The 23,359-nt window shown below is 51.6% G+C and overlaps 1 protein-coding gene across 1 annotated transcript in view; it reads left to right on the top strand.

Annotated features, from left to right (window-relative positions):
• The first annotated feature begins 5,229 nt into the window (after positions 1-5,229).
• Positions 5,230-23,359, top strand: part of LOC144944525 (extracellular serine/threonine protein kinase FAM20C-like) — a 19,905-nt gene continuing 1,775 nt past the window's right edge. Inside the window, exons 1-8 of the mRNA XM_078872749.1 lie at positions 5,230-7,195; positions 10,712-10,899; positions 18,196-18,274; positions 20,023-20,231; positions 20,841-21,021; positions 21,718-21,827; positions 21,978-22,059; positions 22,996-23,055. Coding sequence (XP_078728875.1) covers positions 6,573-7,195; positions 10,712-10,899; positions 18,196-18,274; positions 20,023-20,231; positions 20,841-21,021; positions 21,718-21,827; positions 21,978-22,059; positions 22,996-23,055 — 1,532 coding nt within the window. The 5' untranslated portion in view covers positions 5,230-6,572. The remainder of the gene's footprint in view (positions 7,196-10,711; positions 10,900-18,195; positions 18,275-20,022; positions 20,232-20,840; positions 21,022-21,717; positions 21,828-21,977; positions 22,060-22,995; positions 23,056-23,359) is intronic.

Here is a 23,359-nt window from a genome sequence, read left to right as displayed (position 1 = left end):
GTCTTTGTGTGCACGTGTATGGGTGGTATCGAGTAGGGGCGATGGGGGCGAGGAGGGGGCTTGAGGGAGGGGAGGGGGGGCTCTACGTTATGAACCCAGTAACTTGAGTTCGATTCCCGGCCGCGGCCAAATGGTGAATCAGTGGCTAATCAACACATTCCTGCGGAGGGAGCTGGTAGGAACGTTGGGTTGCTCGGTCAATGGCCAGGGTCAACGGCGGCGTGGTGTATTCCGCAAATATGGCCGACTGTGAGGGCGGGCACAAGCCGTCGTGAGTAGGTTAAACGTTGAGTTTTATAAGGGCACCACGGGGTGACCAGCCCCTCCCCACCCAGCCCCACCCCTCCCCCCACACAGCCCCACCCTCCCCACCCAGCCCCTCCCTCCCCTCCCCACCCAGCCCCTCCCCACCCTCCCCTCTCCACCCAGCCCCACCCCTCCCATTTTTGGATGCACGACGGACGGACGGACCCAATAATCCCCTATGGGCTGGTGGAACCAGGTGGTTCCTACCGGTATAAACCAGTCCTGGGTTACATTCCCAACATCAGCAGCGAGCAGTGATCAGCCCGGTGAAGTATGGTCAAACACCCCCCCCCCACTTCCCCCCATGATGATAACCACCTGAACCATACAGACAACAGGGGCTGTACATGATACTATTATTGTTATGCAACATTGTATTAGGGGCCGTCCATAAATGGCGTCACGCACCTGGGGGGGGGGTCAGACATTTGTGACGAGGGGGGGGGGGTTTAGAAATGTGACGTCACATCAAAATGCGCAACTTTAAATAAATATAGACAACACGTTCTACTTAATTAAATAGACTTTTTCATAAATGTTTCCTCCTACAACACATTAAATACGCACTACAATGACAATAGTTTAAAGCGATTTGAAGCATGTTTTATTTTTTTGGGGGGGCAGAGTTTTGTGACGTCATTTGAGGGGGGTCTGACTTTTTGTAACGCCGTGTGACGATGGAGGGGGGGGGGGTAAAAAAATCCTCCAAAATCGCGTGACGTCATTTATGGACGGCCCCTTACCGTATTCTGCGGATTGTGAGAGCCTCCAGGGTTAGTAATCCTCCACTCCCAGACCTGTGCCCGGTGTCGATGTCGCTGTACAAACTAAACCTGGCCACGCGTGCACACTCCCCACTATTTGCTGGAAACACGGCCGGAAAATCGAGTGCGCCTTAATATCCGGAGACTAGGGCATCGCCTTCAGGGTGATTACAAACTCGTTCATTCAGGCTGTCTCCGCCAGGCGAAAGTTTTCAATAAAAATAATAATGAAACTGATCTGATTTTTTTTTGGTACAATTTGTGTCTGCGATCAAACACTGACAACCAATCCAAAAAAAGAAAATTTTCGGCAAAAAAAAACGTAAATTGTTGACGCCTCGATTCAACTTCTTACGTTTAAAGACGCACCCATCGGAAACCGCTTAATTTAAAGATTCATTTTTTTAAGGAGAAAGAACAAAAATTAATCAACTTAATATTCTACGAGGGGAAGCTCTCTTATCTTTTACCGTTGTCGAATTATTCAGATTTGAACATCATCAAATGCGTATTTTTTCGTTCAAAACCCGCTTGAAGTACAATGGTTCTCGCTTCAAATGTATTTTCCGTCTAACGCTCTATCGAACGAAAAAAATCCCAAAGTTATATTTTTAACGCTTTCTGAATGACACGCAAACATGCATATGGGGCACTTAAAATCGAGATTTGGGGGCCTTACAATGAAAATTTAGAATTTTCAGATTGCCTGTGCCCTAAAAGACATACAGATTGGGGTATTTATTTATAGAGGTGATTGCAAGCTCCACTCTGGGGTTGCTGGTATCCTGGTGTGCTGTCTCGCAGCCGATACAATCAAATGATCGATATCCCCTTCCGTTGATCTTAAGCGCATATAACATCGATTAAAAAATATAACATCGAATGAAGGCGGTGGTTACCGCAGTGCGCGCTTTCAAACGCGGTGCTTCTGCGACCGTCTGGAACGCTCTTCCTTCTCCCGATATTAGGGAGCCACTGAGCCTATGCTCTTTTAAATCATCTAAGATTGAAAACTCATTTCTTTAGTTCAACATCACGCGAATGATACGCGGCTGCCGGGAGGATTCTCACGCACACGCCTCTTTGCTCAGCCATTCAACCCCCGAGGCGGGCATCTCTCCGTTGCCTACCGGGTCCGGGTTCGAGCAGAGTTCAAAATCTCTCCTCCTGACTCACCTACAGGATGGTCCAGATATCTTGTGACACCCCCCCCCCCCACCATATCGGGCGCCACCGTGGCTTGGAGGATCTGCCAGTCACATCCTTGTCAGTCAAACCCCGCAATACCTCCTGCCAGCAGCGAGCTTTCCACGCTTCACGTGATGGGTGCAACCTAGCCTGGTACAATCGCTGTAGGGACGTCACCGCGACGACTATGAGATGTTAACTACCTCGCCTGGTATACAGGAGGTCGTGGCTTCGAGCCCGACCCTGACGCCTGCTGCTGCTGTATATTTGGAGTTTGCGTGTCTCTCTCTCTCCCCGTAGAGATGTTAACTATCTCGCCTGGTATACAGGAGGTCGTGGGTTCGATCCCGACCCTGACGCCTGCTGCTGTATATTTGCAGTTTGCGTGTCTCTCTCTCATCATCATCACGGTGGCTACGAGATGCTAACTACCTTGCTTGGTATGCAGGAGGTCGTGGCTTCGAGCCCGACCCTGACGCCTGCTGCTGCTGTATATTTGGAGTCTGCGTGTCTCTCTCTCTCTCCCGGAATTTTTCTCCGGGTCCTCCGGTTTTTCCCTCCCACATTCAGAATCAACATCACGCGTTCAGAGTGGCTGGCGGCTCTCAATGTTCACATGATGATGATGATGCCACTTCGTTGAGCTATCATTTGCGGCCAGGTCGCTTCTGAAAAAGAGCGAAAACAAAAACGTAATTTAGTTTAATAGTTTTAATTCACTACAACTTAATAGTTCTTGTATATGCCCAATGGGTGTGTAATGCAATGTCACCACATTTGTTTTGTAATGTTCAGGGCCAATTAATTTGGGGGGGGGGTCATAAGACATCTGGACCACCCTGGTAACAAGGCCGACTCAACGATGATGCTGCTCCCTCGTGGACACAGAACCCCCCCTACTCCTCCTGCTGCTCCTGCTGCGTCGTACCGCGTGTCCCAGCTGAAGGAGTGGGCTCGTCAGGGTGTGGCCTCAGGTCACGTGTCCGTACGGCGACAACGACGACGATGATGACGACGTCGATGATGATAATGACGATGGTGATGATGAAGATGATGACGACGTCGATGATGATAATGATGATGGCGATGATGGTGATGATTATGATAATGATGACGATGACGACCATGATGACGTCGATGATGATAATGATGATTATGATGATGGTGATGACGACGATGATAATGATTATGACGATGATGACGACAGCGACGACGATGATGATAACGACGATGATTATGATGTTGATGATGACAATGATCATGATGACGACGACGATGACGATGGGTGACCGCTGGGGCATTGTCTCATTTGCCCCCCACCTCCCTCCAGGATGTGTAATTCACGTCCACTGGACGTTCGCTCTGCTGACTCCCCCCCTGCCACCCCCACCCCATCGCTTAATTGAATTCACGACTTAAGACAACAGCTATTGTTTGTGTTGTTGTGGCGTTTTCTATTTACGTGATGTGCTCTACAGAAAGGCGTTCTCGAAATGTAAATTCTTGTCATGATATTACTCACATTCGTGAATGGGGACGGCCCTCCCCTCCCCTCCCCCCGCCTCAATCTGTCTCTCTGGCAGGCCCATTGCTCGAAACGTCAAGGCCACGGTGTTAGTTGTTGCTGTTGTTGTTGTGTGCCACCGCTGACGCAGCACCAACAAGCGACGGCGTAACATCGTCATCAGATGGGGGGGGGGGGGAGTTATTCCTAGCCCATAGCTGCCACGTGGCACATTCGTTGCGTTGCCTTGATAATAGAAACACACACAACACACACAATACACACAACACACACAATACACACAACACACACAATACACACAACACACACAATACACACACACAACACACACAATACACGTGTGTGTTGTGTGTGTGTGTCTTGGTAATACAAGACAAAGACCCCCCCCCCCCGTGTAGCCTTGCACATGCTGTTGGGGCAAGTGCTGTGAGTGAGTGGCACCAATGAAGGCCTGCACGGCGCACGAGATAGGGGGGCGGAGGTATGGCGAGGGTTGTCGGTATCACGCCCGGCCGCCTTTGTCTCCCCAGTGCTGATGTTTGATTCGTGCAACACCAAAACAAATATTGTTTTTAAGGCTTAGTCAACCTAGGGGAGGTCCAGGATCGGATTCAGATGCTCCCTCGTCACCTGCGTTGGTTTTTAGCGTGGGCGGGAATCGAACTCGGTTTTTGCCGGATTTGTAGCGGAATACGTCTCACACACACACACACACAGCTGATGGGATGGTGTTTGTCGGACAGCCGATTCCAGTAAGATCGTCGTCACAATCGTCATCTACTCTTGTTACAACACCGTGATTGCAATGGCATCTTCGTGATCATTATCGTAACCAGCATCATCGCATACAGTCGTAACAACACCGCGACTGTTGAATCATCTTCATCATCGCCAGCATCACAAGCATCATCGGCATGATCATCATCATCACCATCATCACTCTATTGTAGCTCTGTTGTCACTGTTGTAACGACACCAGCACTGTGATGACACCACCACCGTCACCATTGTAATGACACCCTCAATCACCATTGTAATTACATCATCAATCATCATCATTGAGAACCAACAGCAGCGGCAGCAGCAGCACACGAATCTATCGCCCCCTTCAGAGCGCACGCACCGCGTGCATCCATTCCATCAGCTCTCTCCTCCTCTTCCTCCTCTCCCCCGAACTCTCTCCCGCCTCCACCATCCACACCGCGCATCACTCTGCCAGCTTCGGCACACGCGCGCACGCACGCACACGCGCATTCTCCCTTTCTCTCTCTCTCACACACACACGCACACACACGTGCTCTCTCTCTCGCTCTCACACACACACACGCGCATGCTCTCTCTCCCTCTCTCACACACACACGTGCTCTCTCTCTCTCTCACACACACACGCGCATGCTCTCTCTCTCTCTCTCACACACACATACGCACACGCGCGCGTCTCTGCGATTCAGAAGCGGGTCACCGCTTCCGAGCCAAGGGGGTGGGGGGTGTTAGTGGGTAACGTTTTAATCAGGAGCCCAAGGCTCATCGTCGCTCGATGGAAGATCTCCGGTATAAGAGGAGCAGCAGCATCAGCAGCAGCATTTGCCACCGCGAGCACAGCGACCAGCGCAGCTGCCGGTAGACGGAAGGAGGGAGACGCGATGAGAATTGACTAAGGTCGCCGAGCGGTGTTGGCTGGCCGCCGCTTGGCTGGTTAGGTCGGTGGGACGACGCAAGGAGGAGGAAGAGAGGGAGGAAGGAGCAGGTGGGAGAGCGTGCTATGGGTTTCGGGGATGTATAGCAGCAGTGAGAGATCCGATGAGAGTGAGTAGAGAATACAATTATTTGTATCATCAGCGGAGGCGGCGGCGGAGGCTTTCACAATCGGCATCCGAGGCAGCGAGCGGTGGTCGCCTCTTCGTGCCGGTGTCATTCGGCGACACGAGCGTATGATTCGCTTTCGTTCTGCCGTCTAACAAAAATACATCGCCGCTTGTATGCGTGTTATTGGACGATTGTTTATCATTAACGCTGCCGCTACGCTCGTAACGATTTGTACAACAGTGGGGCCCTTCTCGAACAATGCCTCTTCATTGTCGCCGTTTGTATGATAACAATTATTATTATTAATGCATTAGTTAGTATAGGGAAGGAACTGCCTTCACACGATAATAATTTGCTACTATTGTGTGTCACTGTCCGGTAGCATTCGGTTTTCACGTGGTTTTTTTCCCTTGTACGGGAACAATTCCTATCGGGTCCGATGACCATTATTATTATTGTATAATTGTAATCATTGTTTGGTTATGCGACTGCTATCATTGGCCGCGGTGTTCGATCACACACGACACCAAATGAAACACAACGCGTTTGTCGATAGCACTACCTCTTAAAAGGAGGAGAGAGGAGGGTGGGGCTGGTATAAATATATATAATCGGCGACGTTTCGGGCGAGAGGCCAGAGATATAAGTCATCAAATCATTTCGATTTAAAGCTTTCGTGACTGCAGGGATTCATCTTCTTGGTTCTTTCGGTAAAGTCACGTAGAAGGGAAATATTAAAATAATAAAAAAATAAAACATTATAAAATCATATCGGCCGCTACAGCTGTCGCGGAATAGAAGAACGGGGGGGAGGCAAGGGATATCGCAGCAGTGCCTTTGGCGTGACTGTAGCCTCGGTAGATATCTGGCTATAGATAGCTGGCCAGATCACACGGCGAAAGGAAAGGGTGTAAGAGCCACCACCACCATCACCATCATCATTAGCACCACCGGTAGTAGTGGCACCAAGGACGGCAACCAACATGATGAAACGCAAGTTCAAGCTGCTGCTCGTGGCCGTGCTGGTGCTCGCCTGTTGCCTGCACATCGTGCTCGACCTCCTGCCCGAGCTCGAGAGGCGAGTGATGCGCGCGGACGAATGCGGTTGTGGCTCGGCGAGCGACGTGGCGCGGCGCTCACGGCACAACGCCGCCAACGACGGGGGCAAGGCGGCTTTGAGAATTCTACAGGACGTCAGCAGCGGCGTGGTCGGTGGTGGTGGGTCATCGAACAGCAGCTACCACCACCAACAACAACACCACCAACAACAACACCACCAACAACAACAGCTGCTGCGGCAGGCACCGCCGGCGGCTGACCACGGTGGCGACGAGTCATCTCGTGGCCGGAAGAGGATTGCGGGCGTTGATGGCGTTCCGGCAGGCGGCATGCAAGGGGTTAAGAAGAGGTCGAGGGATAATGGTGGTGGTGATGATGCGGAGGTGGTGATGGTGGAGGACTCTGCGTGGTCGTCTCTAGACGCGCTCTTCGCTCACCCTCTCTACACGGTGACCGTTCCGACGCCATCCAAGGAAGATCTTCTCTTCATCGTCGAGCCAGGAGCCAAATTTAATCCGAAGAGTAAACGCCTGGACAGCGATGGGTGGTGAGTGTGGATGATGTATGACGATGACAGCCCCACTCCACTCCCTCCTCCCCTCCCCCCACATCAACTGTGAACACAGTCATGACGGTACTAATGTGATTATCAGCTCGTGAAAGATACCGCAATCGTCATCCGCCTCGCGCAATCGCCATCATTATACAATTATCGTAATCATCATCACCGCCACCGCCACCAACATCATCGTCATAACCATAATTGCACCACCATCATCAGCAGCAGCAGCTGCTGCTATTGCAACCGTCATCAGCAGGAGGGAAAAGCACCGAAATTTCATCATTACACCATCACAATCCACTACAAATAGAATTGTCATCGTCAGCACTTGCACCACTGCAAACATAGCCAGCCACTGGAATTGTCATCAGCGCCAACATAGCCCACAGTCATAACCCTATAACTTCACACTGCAAATTTGTTTAAGGGATACTGTATCTACACGTGTGTGTGTATATTCAAATGTATGTGGGGAGCGGTGGTGCAGTGGTTAGCGCGCTGCGCTACGAGCCCGGCGACCCGAGTTCGATTCCCGCTCACCGCCAACACCGGTGACAGCGATTATCTGAACCGATCCTGGGCCTCCCCTAGGTAGACTCGGCCTCAAATGAGTACCTGGTGCGGTGTGTAAACATCGCCACTGGGGAGACAAAGGCGGCCGGGCGTGGTGCTGGCCACCCACCCCCTCGTGTTCCGTTCTGGCCTTCATAGGTGCTCGCTAACAGCATTTGCCACAACAGTCTGTTACAGGCTTTACGGGGGATCTTTGTCTTTGTTAAACGAAAAGGATGCACCCCACTGCATTGTCTTGCGATGTTATGCATGCATGCATGTACAGTGTGCTGTGCGTGTCCCAGAGCAACGTTGCGAGCTTGCGCGAGTACTGTACAATGCAATTTGCGGGGAGCGGTGGCGCAGTGATTAGCTTCGCTGGCTTTGCAAACCCGGCGACGCGGCTTCGAGTCCGTCAGCTCTCGCAGCACAACATCGGTGAGGAATATCTGAGCCGTTCCCACGGCCTCCCTCGAGGTCGACTCGACCTTAAATGAGTACCTGGTACGGTGTGGACAAAAAAATATTTTTTTAACCCCCCCCCCCCCCCCCATCAGCACTGTGGAGATAAAGGCGGGCGGCCAAGGAATGGTCACCCCACCTCGTGTGCCGTGTCGGCCTTCGTAGGTGTTAGCGAACAGTGCTTTGTCTTCGATGTTAGGATTAGGTACTTGGCAACCAGCAGCGTGAGAAACATTATCACTGATGACAACAAAACGATTAGAAACGTAATAGTCATTACAGCCAGCGCCTACCGTCCCCCCCCGCCAGTCCCCCCTTTCCCCCGGGCACATATACACGTGTTTTCCGGAGATCAGTCTCGGGCGGCTCCGGCTGAAATGAAGCCGCTGCGTACATAATAAGAGCACTTGCCACACTGGCTGACGCGTTCACACACCCGGCTCGCGGGGGGCGGGGGGGGGGGTCCTGCCGGGCGCAAACGTTGGGAGCAAATGCCGCTCTCCAAGGTACTGACTGGACTTTGCTAATTGAAAAGAAAACACACGAACACAACACGCGCACACAACACACGTATATGCACACACACACAACACACGCACACACCACACGCACACACCACACGTATATACACACACACGCACACAACAGACACACGTATATACACACGCAGACACCACACGTATATACACACGCAGACACCACACGCACACACACCACACGAATACACACACACACAACACACGTATATACACACCACACGAATATACACACACACAGCACACAACACACCACACGTATATATACACACACAACACACACACAACACATGTATATACACGTACACAACACACGCACACAACACACACACCTCACACACACCTCACCTATATACACACACCCACACACCACACACACCACACACATCACACACACACATCACACATCACACACACACACCACACGCACACACCACACGTATATACACACGCACACACCACACGCACAAATATTCTCCTGTTGATTCCGCCTGAACGGGATGGAGTCTCGTCTTGCAAGATTCGCCTGGGCGACATCAACATTCCAAACGGCAACGAAATCTAAAACAAAGTCGACGAAGCGAGAGTGAAAACGGAGCGAGCAAACCGCGTGCGTTCACTATCCAGGATCAAGCTTGATTTGCCTTCTGAGACGGAGCTGAGTTGGGGCGGCGAGGCGCGTTTCGTAGGCCAGGTGCCCGGGGTCGTCTTTGTGCCGCCGTACAGGGATAGCTGCTACTGGGGGTGCCCCTTTTCAAAAGTGGGTGGCGGTGGTGGTAGCGTGCTTTGGTATGAAGGGCGCGACGATAACGATGATTTACACCATTGGAACCTTATTTGCCAGTAAAAAATATGATAATTGTTTTTTTACCCTTCTATCTGGCAACAAAACTGACACCTTTTTTTACAAGGAGTCATGTTTGCATAGACCACAATACCTGCAGCCATAATGCAAACAAATAACATATCTCTGATAATATATGCACTGTCCTGGACCAGTCAACTTCAAGGACAGTGCATACATTATCAGAGTTATGTTTTTTGTTTGCATTATGGCTGCAGGTATTGTGGTCTATGCAAACATGACTCCTTGTAAAAAAAGGTGTCAGTTTTGTTGCCAGATAGAAGGGTAAATAACCAATTATGATAACGATGATGGCCATGCGTGGTGGAGGTCGTAGATCGTGGTGCTGGCCACCGACTCTCTCGTGTACCGTGCCGGCCTTCGTGGGTGTTTACTTCCTGACGGCACTTGCCCCAACAAGTCTGTTAACGCCATACGGGGGATCTTTATCTTTGGTCGTGGAGGAGTTTCGGTGATGAGTTTTTTTTATTTTCTAGAAATCCAGGAGAGCCACACTGAGTCGTAATAAGGCAATTATTGGCGAGGGTCCTTGTCACATTTGGGTTTTAAAAAGTATATATTTTCGGCTCATCATTTCTGAGCGTTTATACCACGCGGGAGGAAACCGGAGCGCCCCCCACCCCGCGCGCGAGAGAGAGGGGGGGGGCACAACGCTCTTGACAACCTGAATGTGAAATTGCAGTTGTTGCTCTCCATCTACATCAGCAGCCGTACGAAAGAATAAGAAGAATAAGAAATGTGGAGTGCGGTGATCCCCTGACCCTCCCGCCGCTGCCTCCACGGCAGCTTTCGATGATTGCCAGGAGGCCACGTGAAGCGGCGTAGCCACCGCCGCCGCGTGGTGACGACGGCGCCGGTGATGGGAGCTGTGGACACTGGTGGAAGCCGCTTAGGGCTACAACACGAACGACTCTGATGATGATGGCAATGATGATGACAATGATGATGATGATGATGATGGCAATGATGATGATGATGGCAATGATGATGATGATGGCAATGATGGCGATGATGATGATGGCAATGATGGCAATGATGATGATGGCAATGATGATGATGATGGATGTTCCCCCCCCTCCCCCGCAGGACGAGTGACCCTGCGGCCGAGCCAATCCCCGGCCCGCATGCCGCAGCGAGCCGCAGCCCGTACGACACGTACCCCAACTGGCTGCGGTTCCACGTGGAGATCACGCGGCGGGCCATGTACGGGCGCCGGGCGCCAGTGGTGGCCGCCCTCCTGGGCGACCTGCTGAGCCAGAAGATCGTAAGTGTGGGTACGCGGGCATTTTCCTCTCCTACATTCTGCACACACCACGCCACGTCAGCGTGACGCCACGCCATGGCGACGCACGTCACGCCGTGTCATGTCACGCATCGCCACGCCACGCCACACCATGCCGTGTCACACCACGCCACACCACGCCATGCCGTGTCACACCACACCACCCCATACCGTGTCACACCACACCATGCCACGCGATGCCACGCCACGCCAAAATTGCCACATCATGCCATGCCACGTCACATCAACCGACTCCAAACCACCCTACTGCTCTGGTCAGTCACACCACGTCCTTGCGATCACGCCACACCGTACCACACATCACACCGTACCACACATCACTCCGTACCACACATCACACCGTGTCACGTTACACCCGCGCCACGCCGCACGTGTTGCTATGCTTTACACTAACGTTGCTGCTTCTGCTGCTGTTGTTGGTGGTGGTGGTGGTGTTGGTGGCGGTTCAGTTGAACTCGGGGTGCGAGTTCAACTCCCTGGTTGGGAGCCGATAACATGAGCCCCAACTTTGTGTGGAAGTCAACGGCGGTTTGTTCCTAATGGGTAGACCAGCCCCCGGCCATAGGAATGTGGAATTCCCACCACCGGTGCCGCAATCCGTGTTGGAGCATGAGATCGCCTTCAATGTTATGAAACTTGTGGCAGTGGTCAAGCGAATGGCGATTTAGTCGCCGTGGTCACGTCGGTGCCATTACACCGGCGATGGTTTCGTGGTCAGGGCGTCCCCACCGGGGAGACGGAGCGGTGAAATCAGCTCGCGGATCGGGTGGATGGGTTACAACGTGGCAGCACCGCGAGGAGTGGCGGGTCGACGGATTGGGGCAGGCCCTTCATCCAGCAGTGGAGTGACCATGGCTGCTGATGATAACACTGGTCAACAAAAAACAAACATTTTTTTCTGGCCTGGACTTTTGCAGCTGTTTTAGACTAATTTCAGGGTGCTGATTCCAAATCTGATCTCAGATTTGCTTCATCACATCTCATTTTTATGCTATTGGCATACCCCATTTTCATTGATTTTACCCGAAATTAACTCTGTCACTTATGATTGCAGGTTGTTGCGAGTCAGTGACTGCTTTAGTGTTAAAATATGGTGCTGTATTTTAGGATAATGTGTTTATAATATCATTTTATGTAGATATCCACATTTATTTAATATTTTTCTTCCAAAGTTTTTATTGAAAATGCAATATTTGATATCTCAAAAACCTGATGTGATAGACAAAAACTGATGCCAGATTTGGAATCAGCACCCCAAAAAATACATTAAAACCGTTGGAATACCCAATGCCAGAAAAAGCGTGTTGACCAGTGTAATGACGATGATGACGAGACCTGGCAGCAATGAAAACTGTAGCGCATATGCAATGCAGTATATATATATAGACTGGTTATATAGACTGTATATATTCCAGTGGGGGTAGCTATCGAGTGTGTAGGCAGTACAACTGCACCAGGGCCCCCACGGGTCTGGGAAGCGAGAGGGGGGAGGGGTAGGGGAAATTGGAGACGGGGGAGGGGGGAGGGGGAATTGGACAGGAGGGAGGGATGGAGGAGTGACGATGCCCAATTCGATTTAAATCCTCCGCCAGGTTCTGCTCTCCCCCCGCCCGTCCCCCCAATAATCACATTAAACAATGTTCTGGATGAAAACAGACCGGTGGATGATTGAGTTTAAAGGCGTCGACCACGGGAGACAGAACGAGCTGTGTGACCAAGCAGCACGCTGCTGTGGCGAGGAGACCGCTGCCTAGAGGCGTGCCGGTTAGAAATGGGAGCCTAGGTTCAATTCCCAACTCGGGCACCTCTCGCTCTCGCTCTCTCTGTCTGTGGAGGTTGTATGTTCTCCCTCGTGTTCTCGGTGGAGTTTCCCGCCTGGGTTCCTCCACCAGCTTGAATAAAGGCAGCAGCAGCAGCAGCAAGAGCATCAGCAGCAGTGTAGAAGAGCAGGCCAAAAATGCCCCCCAGACCTCCCTCTACTGAAGGCCCCTTCTGGCAGCAGCTGAGTGAGAAAGCAATTGCAGGGCATGCACCTTTTAGCTGTATCTTTGGCCGGGACCAGCCTAGCGAGTTTCCCACGTGGACTTTGACTCGCCTGAGGACGTCGATATACCTGCAATCAAACTCAAACAGTAGAAACGTCGTTTTTTTTGTATGTTACCAGGTAAGGACCACTGAGTTATACGGCTCTTTTTTTTCAGAAGCGACCTGGCCACAAATGATAGCTCAAAGAGAAGAGGCTTATGTGGATTTCTTTTTTAGCAACCAAATACTCTGAACGCACGTTTCTAAATGTGGAGGCAAAAAACCGGAGGACCCATCGACAAATCTATGCTACCACGGGGAGACAGAGACACGCAAACTCCAAATATACAGCACCCACGACCTCCTGTATACCAGGCGAGGTAGTTAACATCTCCTAGCCACTGTAACTGGCATCACTCGCACACATGCAGTAGCAACATCGTCCCATTACTGCGAAAACCTGGCAGGACCCTCCTGAATAAAATAAAAACAAGTCTTGAGACTCAACGCAACGGTGGCGAGATGTTAACTACCTCGCCTGGTATACAGGAGGTCGTGGGTTCGATCCCGACCCTGACGCCTTCTATATATTTTGGGTTTGTATGTCTCTTTCTCTCCCCGTGGTCGCGTGGGTTTTCTTCCGGCTTTTCCCTCCACATTCAGAAAACATGCGTTTAGAAGATTTGGCTGCCATACATTTCCACATTTTAAAAAAAAGCCAACTTCCTTGAGCTGATGATTTGTCGCCAGGTGGCTCCAGCTCAAGTTGGGCCTTACCTGGTAAAACAAAACTAAAGATGTAGTCTTAATAGTGGGAGACGCCCCCGGGTCAACAAGCCCGTGGCGACATCGACCACGCTCTGTGCTGCACTGCCCCCGAGTGGAGACAGCGGGGACAGACCACGTGGGGAGTGAGCGTCACTCACAGCGCACGGATCAATCAGGGTCCCCGGGCGTCCACGACTATACACAAAGATCCCCCATATAGCCTGCGACAGACTGTTGGGGCAAGTGCTGTTAGCGAACACCTAATGAAGGCCGGCACGGCACACAAGGGGGTTTGGGTGGTGGCCAGCACCACGCCTGGCCGCCTTTGTCACCCCGGTGGCAATGTTTACACACCGTACCAGGTACTCATTTGAGGCTGAGTCGACATAGGGGAGGCCCAGAACCGGTTTTGATATTCGTCACTTGGTGTTAGTTGGCCGTGAGCGGGAGTCGAACCCGGGACACCAGGTTCGTAGTGCAGCGCGCTAACCGTTACACTACCACTCCCCGACTATACACCCACTGCCACACAGCTACTAATACACACCACTACGACACAGCTACTAATACACACTCACTACTACACAGCTACTAATACACACCACTACGACACAGCTACTAATACACACTCACTACGACACAGCTACTAATACACACTCACTACTACACAGCTACTAATACACACTCACTACGACACAGCTACTAATACACACTCACTACTACACAGCTACTAATACACACTCACTACTACACAGCTACTAATACACACTCACTACGACACAGCTACTAATACACACTCACTACGACACAGCTACTAATACACACTCACTACGACACAGCTACTAATACACACTCACTACTACACAGCTACTAATACACACTCACTACGACACAGCTACTAATACACACTCACTACGACACAGCTACTAATACACACTCACTACTACACAGCTACTAATACACACTCACTACTACACAGCTACTAATACACACTCACTACTACACAGCTACTAATACACACTCACTACGACACAGCTACTAATACACACTCACTACGACACAGCTACTAATACACACTCACTACGACACAGCTACTAATACACACTCACTACTACACAGCTACTAATACACACTCACTACTACACAGCTACTAATACACACTCACTACGACACAGCTACTAATACACACTCACTACGACACAGCTACTAATACACACTCACTACGACACAGCTACTAATACACACTCACTACTACACAGCTACTAATACACACTCACTACTACACAGCTACTAATACACACTCACTACTACACAGCTACTAATACACACTCACTACGACACAGCTACTAATACACACTCACTACGACACAGCTACTAATACACACTCACTACGACACAGCTACTAATACACACTCACTACGACACAGCTACTAATACACACTCACTACTACACAGCTACTAATACACACTCACTACTACACAGCTACTAATACACACTCACTACTACACAGCTACTAATACACACTCACTACTACACAGCTACTAATACACACTCACTACTACACAGCTACTAATACACACTCACTACGACACAGCTACTAATACACACTCACTACTACACAGCTACTAATACACACTCACTACGACACAGCTACTAATACACACTCACTACGACACAGCTACTAATACACACTCACTACGACACAGCTACTAATACACACTCACTACGACACAGCTACTAATACACACTCACTACGACACAGCTACTAATACACACTCACTACTACACAGCTACTAATACACACTCACTACTACACAGCTACTAATACACACTCACTACGACACAGCTACTAATACACACTCACTACGACACAGCTACTAATACACACTCACTACTACACAGCTACTAATACACACTCACTACTACACAGCTACTAATACACACTCACTACTACACAGCTACTAATACACACTCACTACTACACAGCTACTAATACACACTCACTACGACACAGCTACTAATACACACTCACTACTACACAGCTACTAATACACACTCACTACTACACAGCTACTAATACACACTCACTACTACACAGCTACTAATACACACTCACTACTACACAGCTACTAATACACACTCACTACGACACAGCTACTAATACACACTCACTACTACACAGCTACTAATACACACTCACTACGACACAGCTACTAATACACACTCACTACTACACAGCTACTAATACACACTCACTACGACACAGCTACTAATACACACTCACTACTACACAGCTACTAATACACACTCACTACTACACAGCTACTAATACACACTCACTACGACACAGCTACTAATACACACTCACTACTACACAGCTACTAATACACACTCACTACTACACAGCTGCTAATACACACTCACTACTACACAGCTGCTAATACACACCACTACGACACAGCTACTAATACACACTCACTACTACACAGCTACTAATACACACTCACTACTACACAGCTACTAATACACACTCACTACTACACAGCTACTAATACACACTCACTACTACACAGCTACTAATACACACTCACTACTACACAGCTACTAATACACACTCACTACGACACAGCTACTAATACACACTCACTACTACACAGCTACTAATACACACTCACTACTACACAGCTACTAATACACACTCACTACTACACAGCTACTAATACACACTCACTACGACACAGCTACTAATACACACTCACTACGACACAGCTACTAATACACACTCACTACTACACAGCTACTAATACACACTCACTACTACACAGCTACTAATACACACTCACTACGACACAGCTACTAATACACACTCACTACTACACAGCTACTAATACACACTCACTACTACACAGCTACTAATACACACTCACTACTACACAGCTACTAATACACACTCACTACGACACAGCTACTAATACACACTCACTACTACACAGCTACTAATACACACTCACTACGACACAGCTACTAATACACACTCACTACGACACAGCTACTAATACACACTCACTACTACACAGCTACTAATACACACTCACTACTACACAGCTACTAATACACACTCACTACTACACAGCTACTAATACACACTCACTACTACACAGCTACTAATGCACACTCACTACGACACAGCTACTAATACACACTCACTACTACACAGCTACTAATACACACTCACTACGACACAGCTACTAATACACACTCACTACTACACAGCTACTAATACACACTCACTACGACACAGCTACTAATACACACTCACTACTACACAGCTACTAATACACACTCACTACTACACAGCTACTAATACACACCACTACTACACAGCTACTAATACACACTCACTACTACACAGCTACTAATACACACTCACTACGACACAGCTACTAATACACACTCACTACTACACAGCTACTAATACACACTCACTACGACAAAGCTACTAATACACACTCACTACTACACAGCTACTAATACACACTCACTACGACACAGCTACTAATACACACTCACTACTACACAGCTACTAATACACACTCACTACGACAAAGCTACTAATACACACTCACTACTACACAGCTACTAATACACACTCACTACTACACAGCTACTAATACACACTCACTACGACACAGCTACTAATACACACTCACTACTACACAGCTACTAATACACACTCACTACGACACAGCTACTAATACACACTCACTACGACACAGCTACTAATACACACTCACTACGACACAGCTACTAATACACACTCACTACGACACAGCTACTAATACACACTCACTACTACACACGTGTAGATCTGGCTTAGAGACCCCCACAACATTTTGGATTGAAATCCTGATTATTATTATTTAAAACATTTTAATTGCAAACATTTTCCTCGCAGCGTTCAGTTGGTGCTCATGATGCTTTAAATACAATATTAACAGTAGCCTGGTTTGGGCCACTAGTACATGGTGACGTCACCATGGCGCTCGTACCAAGCTAGGTGCCCCTCGAGGCCGTCGCGCGAAGTTGCCGACGGCTCGCTGCTGGCAGGAGGTCACGGGACTGAGGTCACGGGTTAGAGGTCACGGGATAGAGGCAGGTGCCGTGGGTTGACTGACTGAGATGACTGCCAGAGACACCACCCACCCACCCGTGCTCCCCGCTGGCCACCACCACCACCGCCGGCCACAACCACCACCGCCGGCCACCACCACCACCGGCCACCACCACCGCCGCCCGCCGATGAACAACAGCGCACGCGGTTGCACCGTTGACACTTGAAACGCCGCGCCATCCGGTCGGTCCGCACGCACACCGCGTGACCCCACTGCCGTCCGTTCTGTGTGCCACCCTTCCCCGACCCCTTCACCACCCCCCCCCTTCCTCTACCCCCCCCCCTCGCACTTCCCGATTCAGTCATGAAGTCGGGCGGCACGCAGCTCAAGCTCATCATGACCTTCAAGAACTACGGCCAGGCGCTCTTCAAGCCCATGAAGTAGGTGCCAGCACGCGTCATGCCGGGCTACACTATAGTAGCCACCCCAACACGCGACACGCCGGGCTCCACTATAGTAGCCACCCCAACACGCGTCGTGCCGGGCTCCACTATAGTAGCCACCCCAGCACGCGACACGCCGGGCTCCACTATAGTAGCCACCCCAGCAAGCGTCACGCCGGGCTCCGCTAGAGGAGCCACCCCAGCACGCGTCACGCCGGGCTCCACTATAGTAGCCACCCCAGCACGCGACACGCCGACGTTTATAATTTAAAAAAACGTTGGCGTGTGGCCGGAAACCGTCGGACCAACGTTGCCTCGACGTTGGCTCAACGTTCCATCAACTTTTGGCCAGAAGACGGGGAATGGGGAAGGGGTTGACCCCATTTCATGCCTTGCACCAGGGCTCATTCGAACCAGACTGGGGTATGGGGGGTGGGGGTATGAATGGGTACACTCCCAGTTTGTCGATTGTCCGGTCGCTTATTGGTGGGGTAAAGCGTGGGTACTCACACCTCTCGGAAAGACGTGGGGCAGCACCTTGGCCTTGAATGAAGGTGTAAGCAGCAGCAGCAGCAGCATCAGCAGCAGTGTGGAAGAGTAGGCCAAAAATGCCCTCCGGAGCTCCCTCTACTGAAGGGCCTTCTGCCAGCAGCTGAGTGAGAAAGCAATTGCAGGGCATGCACCTTTAGCTGTATCTTTGGGTGGGACCAGCCTAGCGAGTTTCCCACGCGGAAGTTTGACTACCCCGAGTACGTCGATATAACTGCAACTAAACTCAAACAACGTAAAGTTTATTGGTATTTGACCAGGTAAGGCTCACTGAGCTACGTAGCTCTTTTTCAGAAGTGACCTGGCCACAAATGACCGCTCAAAGAAGTGGGTTATCGTGTGGGAATTTATAGCAGCCAAATGCTGTCAACGTGATGTCGATTCTAAGTGTGGAGAGAAAAATCCACGCCACCACGGGGAGAGTAAGAGATGCGCAGACTCCAATTATACAGCAGCAGGCGTCAGGGTCGGGATCGAACCCACGACCTCCTGCGTACCAGGCGAGGTAGTTAACATCTCCTAGCCACAGTGATGATGATGAGAGAGAGACGCAAACTCCAAATATACAGCAGCAGCAGGCGTCAGGGTCGGGATCGAACCCACGACCTCCTGCGTACCAGGCGAGGTAGTTAACATCTCCTAGCCACAGTGATGATGATGAGAGAGAGACGCAAACTCCAAATATACAGCAGCAGCAGGCGTCAGGGTCGGGATCGAACCCACGACCTCCTGCGTACCAGGCGAGGTAGTTAACATCTCCTAGCCACAGTGATGATGATGAGAGAGAGACGCAAACTCCAAATATACAGCAGCAGCAGGCGTCAGGGTCGGGATCGAACCCACGACCTCCTGTGTACCAGGCGAGGTAGTTAACATCTCCTAGCCACAGTGATGATGATGAGAGAGAGACGCAAACTCCAAATATACAGCAGCAGCAGGCGTCAGGGTCGGGAACGAACCCACGACCTCCTGCGTACCAGGCGAGGTAGTTAACATCTCCTAGCCACAGTGATGATGATGAGAGAGAGACGCAAACTCCAAATATACAGCAGCAGCAGGCGTCAGGGTCGGGATCGAACCCACGACCTCCTGCGTACCAGGCGAGGTAGTTAACATCTCCTAGCCACAGCATAACGAATGACAAAAAAAGCTCACTGCTTGAGTACGAGTGCTCCCGCTCCGTCTTCTACCCACAGGCAACGGAGGGACCAGCAGACGCCGCCAGATTTCTTCTACTTCTCCGACTTTGAGCGGCACAACGCGGAGATCGCCGCCTTCCACCTGGACCAAGTGCTCGACTTCCGCCGCGTGCCCCCCGTGGTGGGGCGCCTCGTGAACATGACGCGCGAGATACGCGACATCACCAACGACAGCAAGCTCATCAAGACGTTCTTCATCTCGCCCGGTGAGGTGGTGGAGGGGGTGGTGGGGAGGTCCGTCCGTTGTGTTGGTCCATCCCTCTGTAGCTTGCTCCATCTGCCCGACCATCCGTTGGTTCGCACACCCATCCGCCGATCTGTTGGTGTCTTGCTTTGTCCATACATCTGTACATCTGTCCCATTCGGATTGTGCATCACTCCCTGAGTCCGTCAGTACGACCATCCGTACGTCCACTCGTCCATCCGTCTTCGAATCCATCTGTCCGCTTTTTGGTCTGTCCATTTTTCCACGGCTTCTGTCTTGTCCGTTGCTTTGTCCACCCATCCCTCCGTCCATTTATCCGTCCATCCATTCGTCCATCCGTCCACTCGTCTGTCCACCCACACAGCTGTCAGCATGTCCATCATCCATCCGTTAAGCTGTCCATCCATCCATTCGCGAGCATGTCCGTCCATCCATGAGTTAGCTTGTTCACCCATCTATCAGTTAGTCTGTCCACCCATCCATCCGTTAGCTTGTCCACCCATCCATCCGTTAGCTTGTCCACCCATCCATCCGTTAGATTGTCCACCCATCCATCCGTGAGTCTGCCCATCCTTCCGTAACGTCTGCCCGCGTGTGCGCGCTTGAGCAGCGAGCAACGTGTGCTTCTACGGCGACTGCTCGTACTACTGCACGACGGAGCACGCGCTGTGCGGGCAGCCCGACCAGCTGGAGGGATCCCTCGCCGCCTTCCTGCCGGACACGGACATTGCGCCGCGCACCTCCTGGCGCAACCCGTGGCGCCGCTCCTACCACAAGCGGCGCAAGGCCAAGTGAGCGCCCGAGTCCGGTCGCGGGGTTCGAGGCGGTGGTGGTGGTGGTGGTGGTGGTATCGGCGGTAGTGGTGGTGGTGGTATCGGCGGTGGTGGTGGTTGGCGATGGTGGCGGTGGTGGTAACAGTGGTGGTGGCGGTGGCAGTGGTGCTCGCTACCGCCACAAACCCGCACGTGGTCGATGCCGGTGTCGCATATCTGAGCAGGTCGTGGGCCTCCCACTGCGTCGACTCGGCCTCGTGCGAGTAGCCGGTGCGGTGTTTAAACGTCGCCGCTGGGGAGACAAAGGCGGCCGGCCAACCGCGCTCATCGTACCACCGATTAGCACGGTTGGCTACGTACGGTGCGAAAGAAGTTCGACGCGCAGTACACACACGGCTACCCACCCCATCGTGTGCCACAGCGCCGGCCTTCACAGGTGCTGCTCGCTAACAGCACTTGCCCCTACAGTCCGTTACGGGCCACACGGAGCACTCGTTAGCGGTGCGGTGCGCGCAAATATTCCGGGGAGACAAAGGCGGCCGGGTGGGCGTGGCGTTGTCCACCCCACCGCCCCCCTCGTGTGACGCGTCGGCGGCCTTTGCCCCGACGCCCTGCGAAACCTAGACGGGCACCTTTACCTTTTTTTTTGCGCGTGACCCCCCCCCTCTCCTTGCCCCCCCCCACCCCTCCACCACCTCCACCCCCCCGTACCAGCTGGGAGGTCGACCCCAACTACTGCAGCGAGGTGCGGAAGACGGCGCCGTACAACTCCGGCACGCGCCTCTTGGACGTCATGGACATGACGGTGTTCGACTTCCTCATGGGTGAGCCGAGCCGAGCGTCCGCGCGCGACGCGCCGCTGCGTGCCCCCCCCCCCCCTCCCCCCCGATTCGCCGCCGTGCGACCTCCGCTGTGGCCCAGGCCGGGGGCCGCCAGTCTCTGACCGGCGGGCGGTCGCGTCCGTGACTTTGCAGGCAACATGGACCGGCATCACTACGAGACGTTCGAGAAGTTCGGCAACGAGACGTTCATCATCCACCTGGACAACGGGCGCGGGTCAGCGGCGCCCTGGATTCACTCACCCCTCCCCCCCCCCACGATCGAGTCGACCGCTCACTCACTCGAGTCGTCCACTCACTCGCTGAAGTCGCCCATTCACTCGCTGAAGTCGCCCACTCGCTCACGTCGTCCGATCACTCACTCACTCACTCAAGTCGTCCTTCTCACCTGCTTAGCCCTTGAGCCAAGGGGGCTGATTGATTGGTGGGTGTCACCTGGGGTGGAAGACGCTACCAGAGTGTCCACTAGGGGCAATGTCCACAATGGGCAGAACACTTCGTGTGGATACTGTCTGTCATATAGACACTGTTTTGGCAAAACAATATTCTTTATCGCACATACTGCAACACCCTTATTTAATTACAATTTTTTCATGGACAGCTCCCACAGTGACATTGCTATCGTATATTTTTGTGATCCCGAGATAAAACGCTTCGTGAAAATGTGTGTTAGCATTTGCCACCCGAAGGCGTACTGATAAAACTATCTCTGGGGCAATGGTCCAATGACCAGATTCTTAACCAACGATTCATTCACTCATCCATCCACCCACCCACTCATTCACTCACCCATTGACTCACTTCACCAACCCACTCGCTCACTGACGCGACCACTAACTCACCCATACATCCACCCACCCACTCATTCATTGACTCATTCCCTCACTCACCCATGAACTCACTCACCCACCTGCTCACTCACTCACTGACCCGCCCACTAAGTCACCCACTCACCCACACACCCACCAACCCGCTCATTCACTCACCCATTCCCTCACTCACCCATTAACTCACTCGCCCATTAACTCACTCACCCAACTGCTCACTCACTCACTGACCCGCCCACAAAGTCACCCACTCACGCACACATCCACCAACCCAGTCACGTGTCGACCTTGACCAGGCACGTGATGGAACTTGTCTTGTCCTGCAGGTTCGGGAAACACTCTCACGATGAGATGACCATCCTGGTGCCTCTGCAGCAGTGCTGCTGGTAAGATGCACCACGGCTCGCCATGAGCACGATGATTTAGCACGATTCATCATGATTAAGATCTGGAAGAGCGTCTCAAATTATGTTGTAGAGAGAGAGAGGCTTTGTAGAGCTTCCTCGAGCAGCGGAGGCCCTTCCGCCAAAAGTGGCGTGAGCGAGCACTTGCAGGGGCTGCGCCTGTATCCATTTCGCTATCCCGCATATCAACTGTGCTTAACTTCTCCTCTCCCTCCCCGCCACCATCACCGCCACCATCTCCACCACCACCGCCACCATCACTACCACCACCGCCACCATCACCACC

The sequence above is a fragment of the Lampetra fluviatilis genome, chromosome 35 (genome assembly GCF_964198595.1).
Source record: "Lampetra fluviatilis chromosome 35, kcLamFluv1.1, whole genome shotgun sequence".
NCBI classification, from domain to species: domain Eukaryota; kingdom Metazoa; phylum Chordata; class Hyperoartia; order Petromyzontiformes; family Petromyzontidae; genus Lampetra; species Lampetra fluviatilis.
This window is presented reverse-complemented; position numbering and strand designations above follow the sequence as displayed.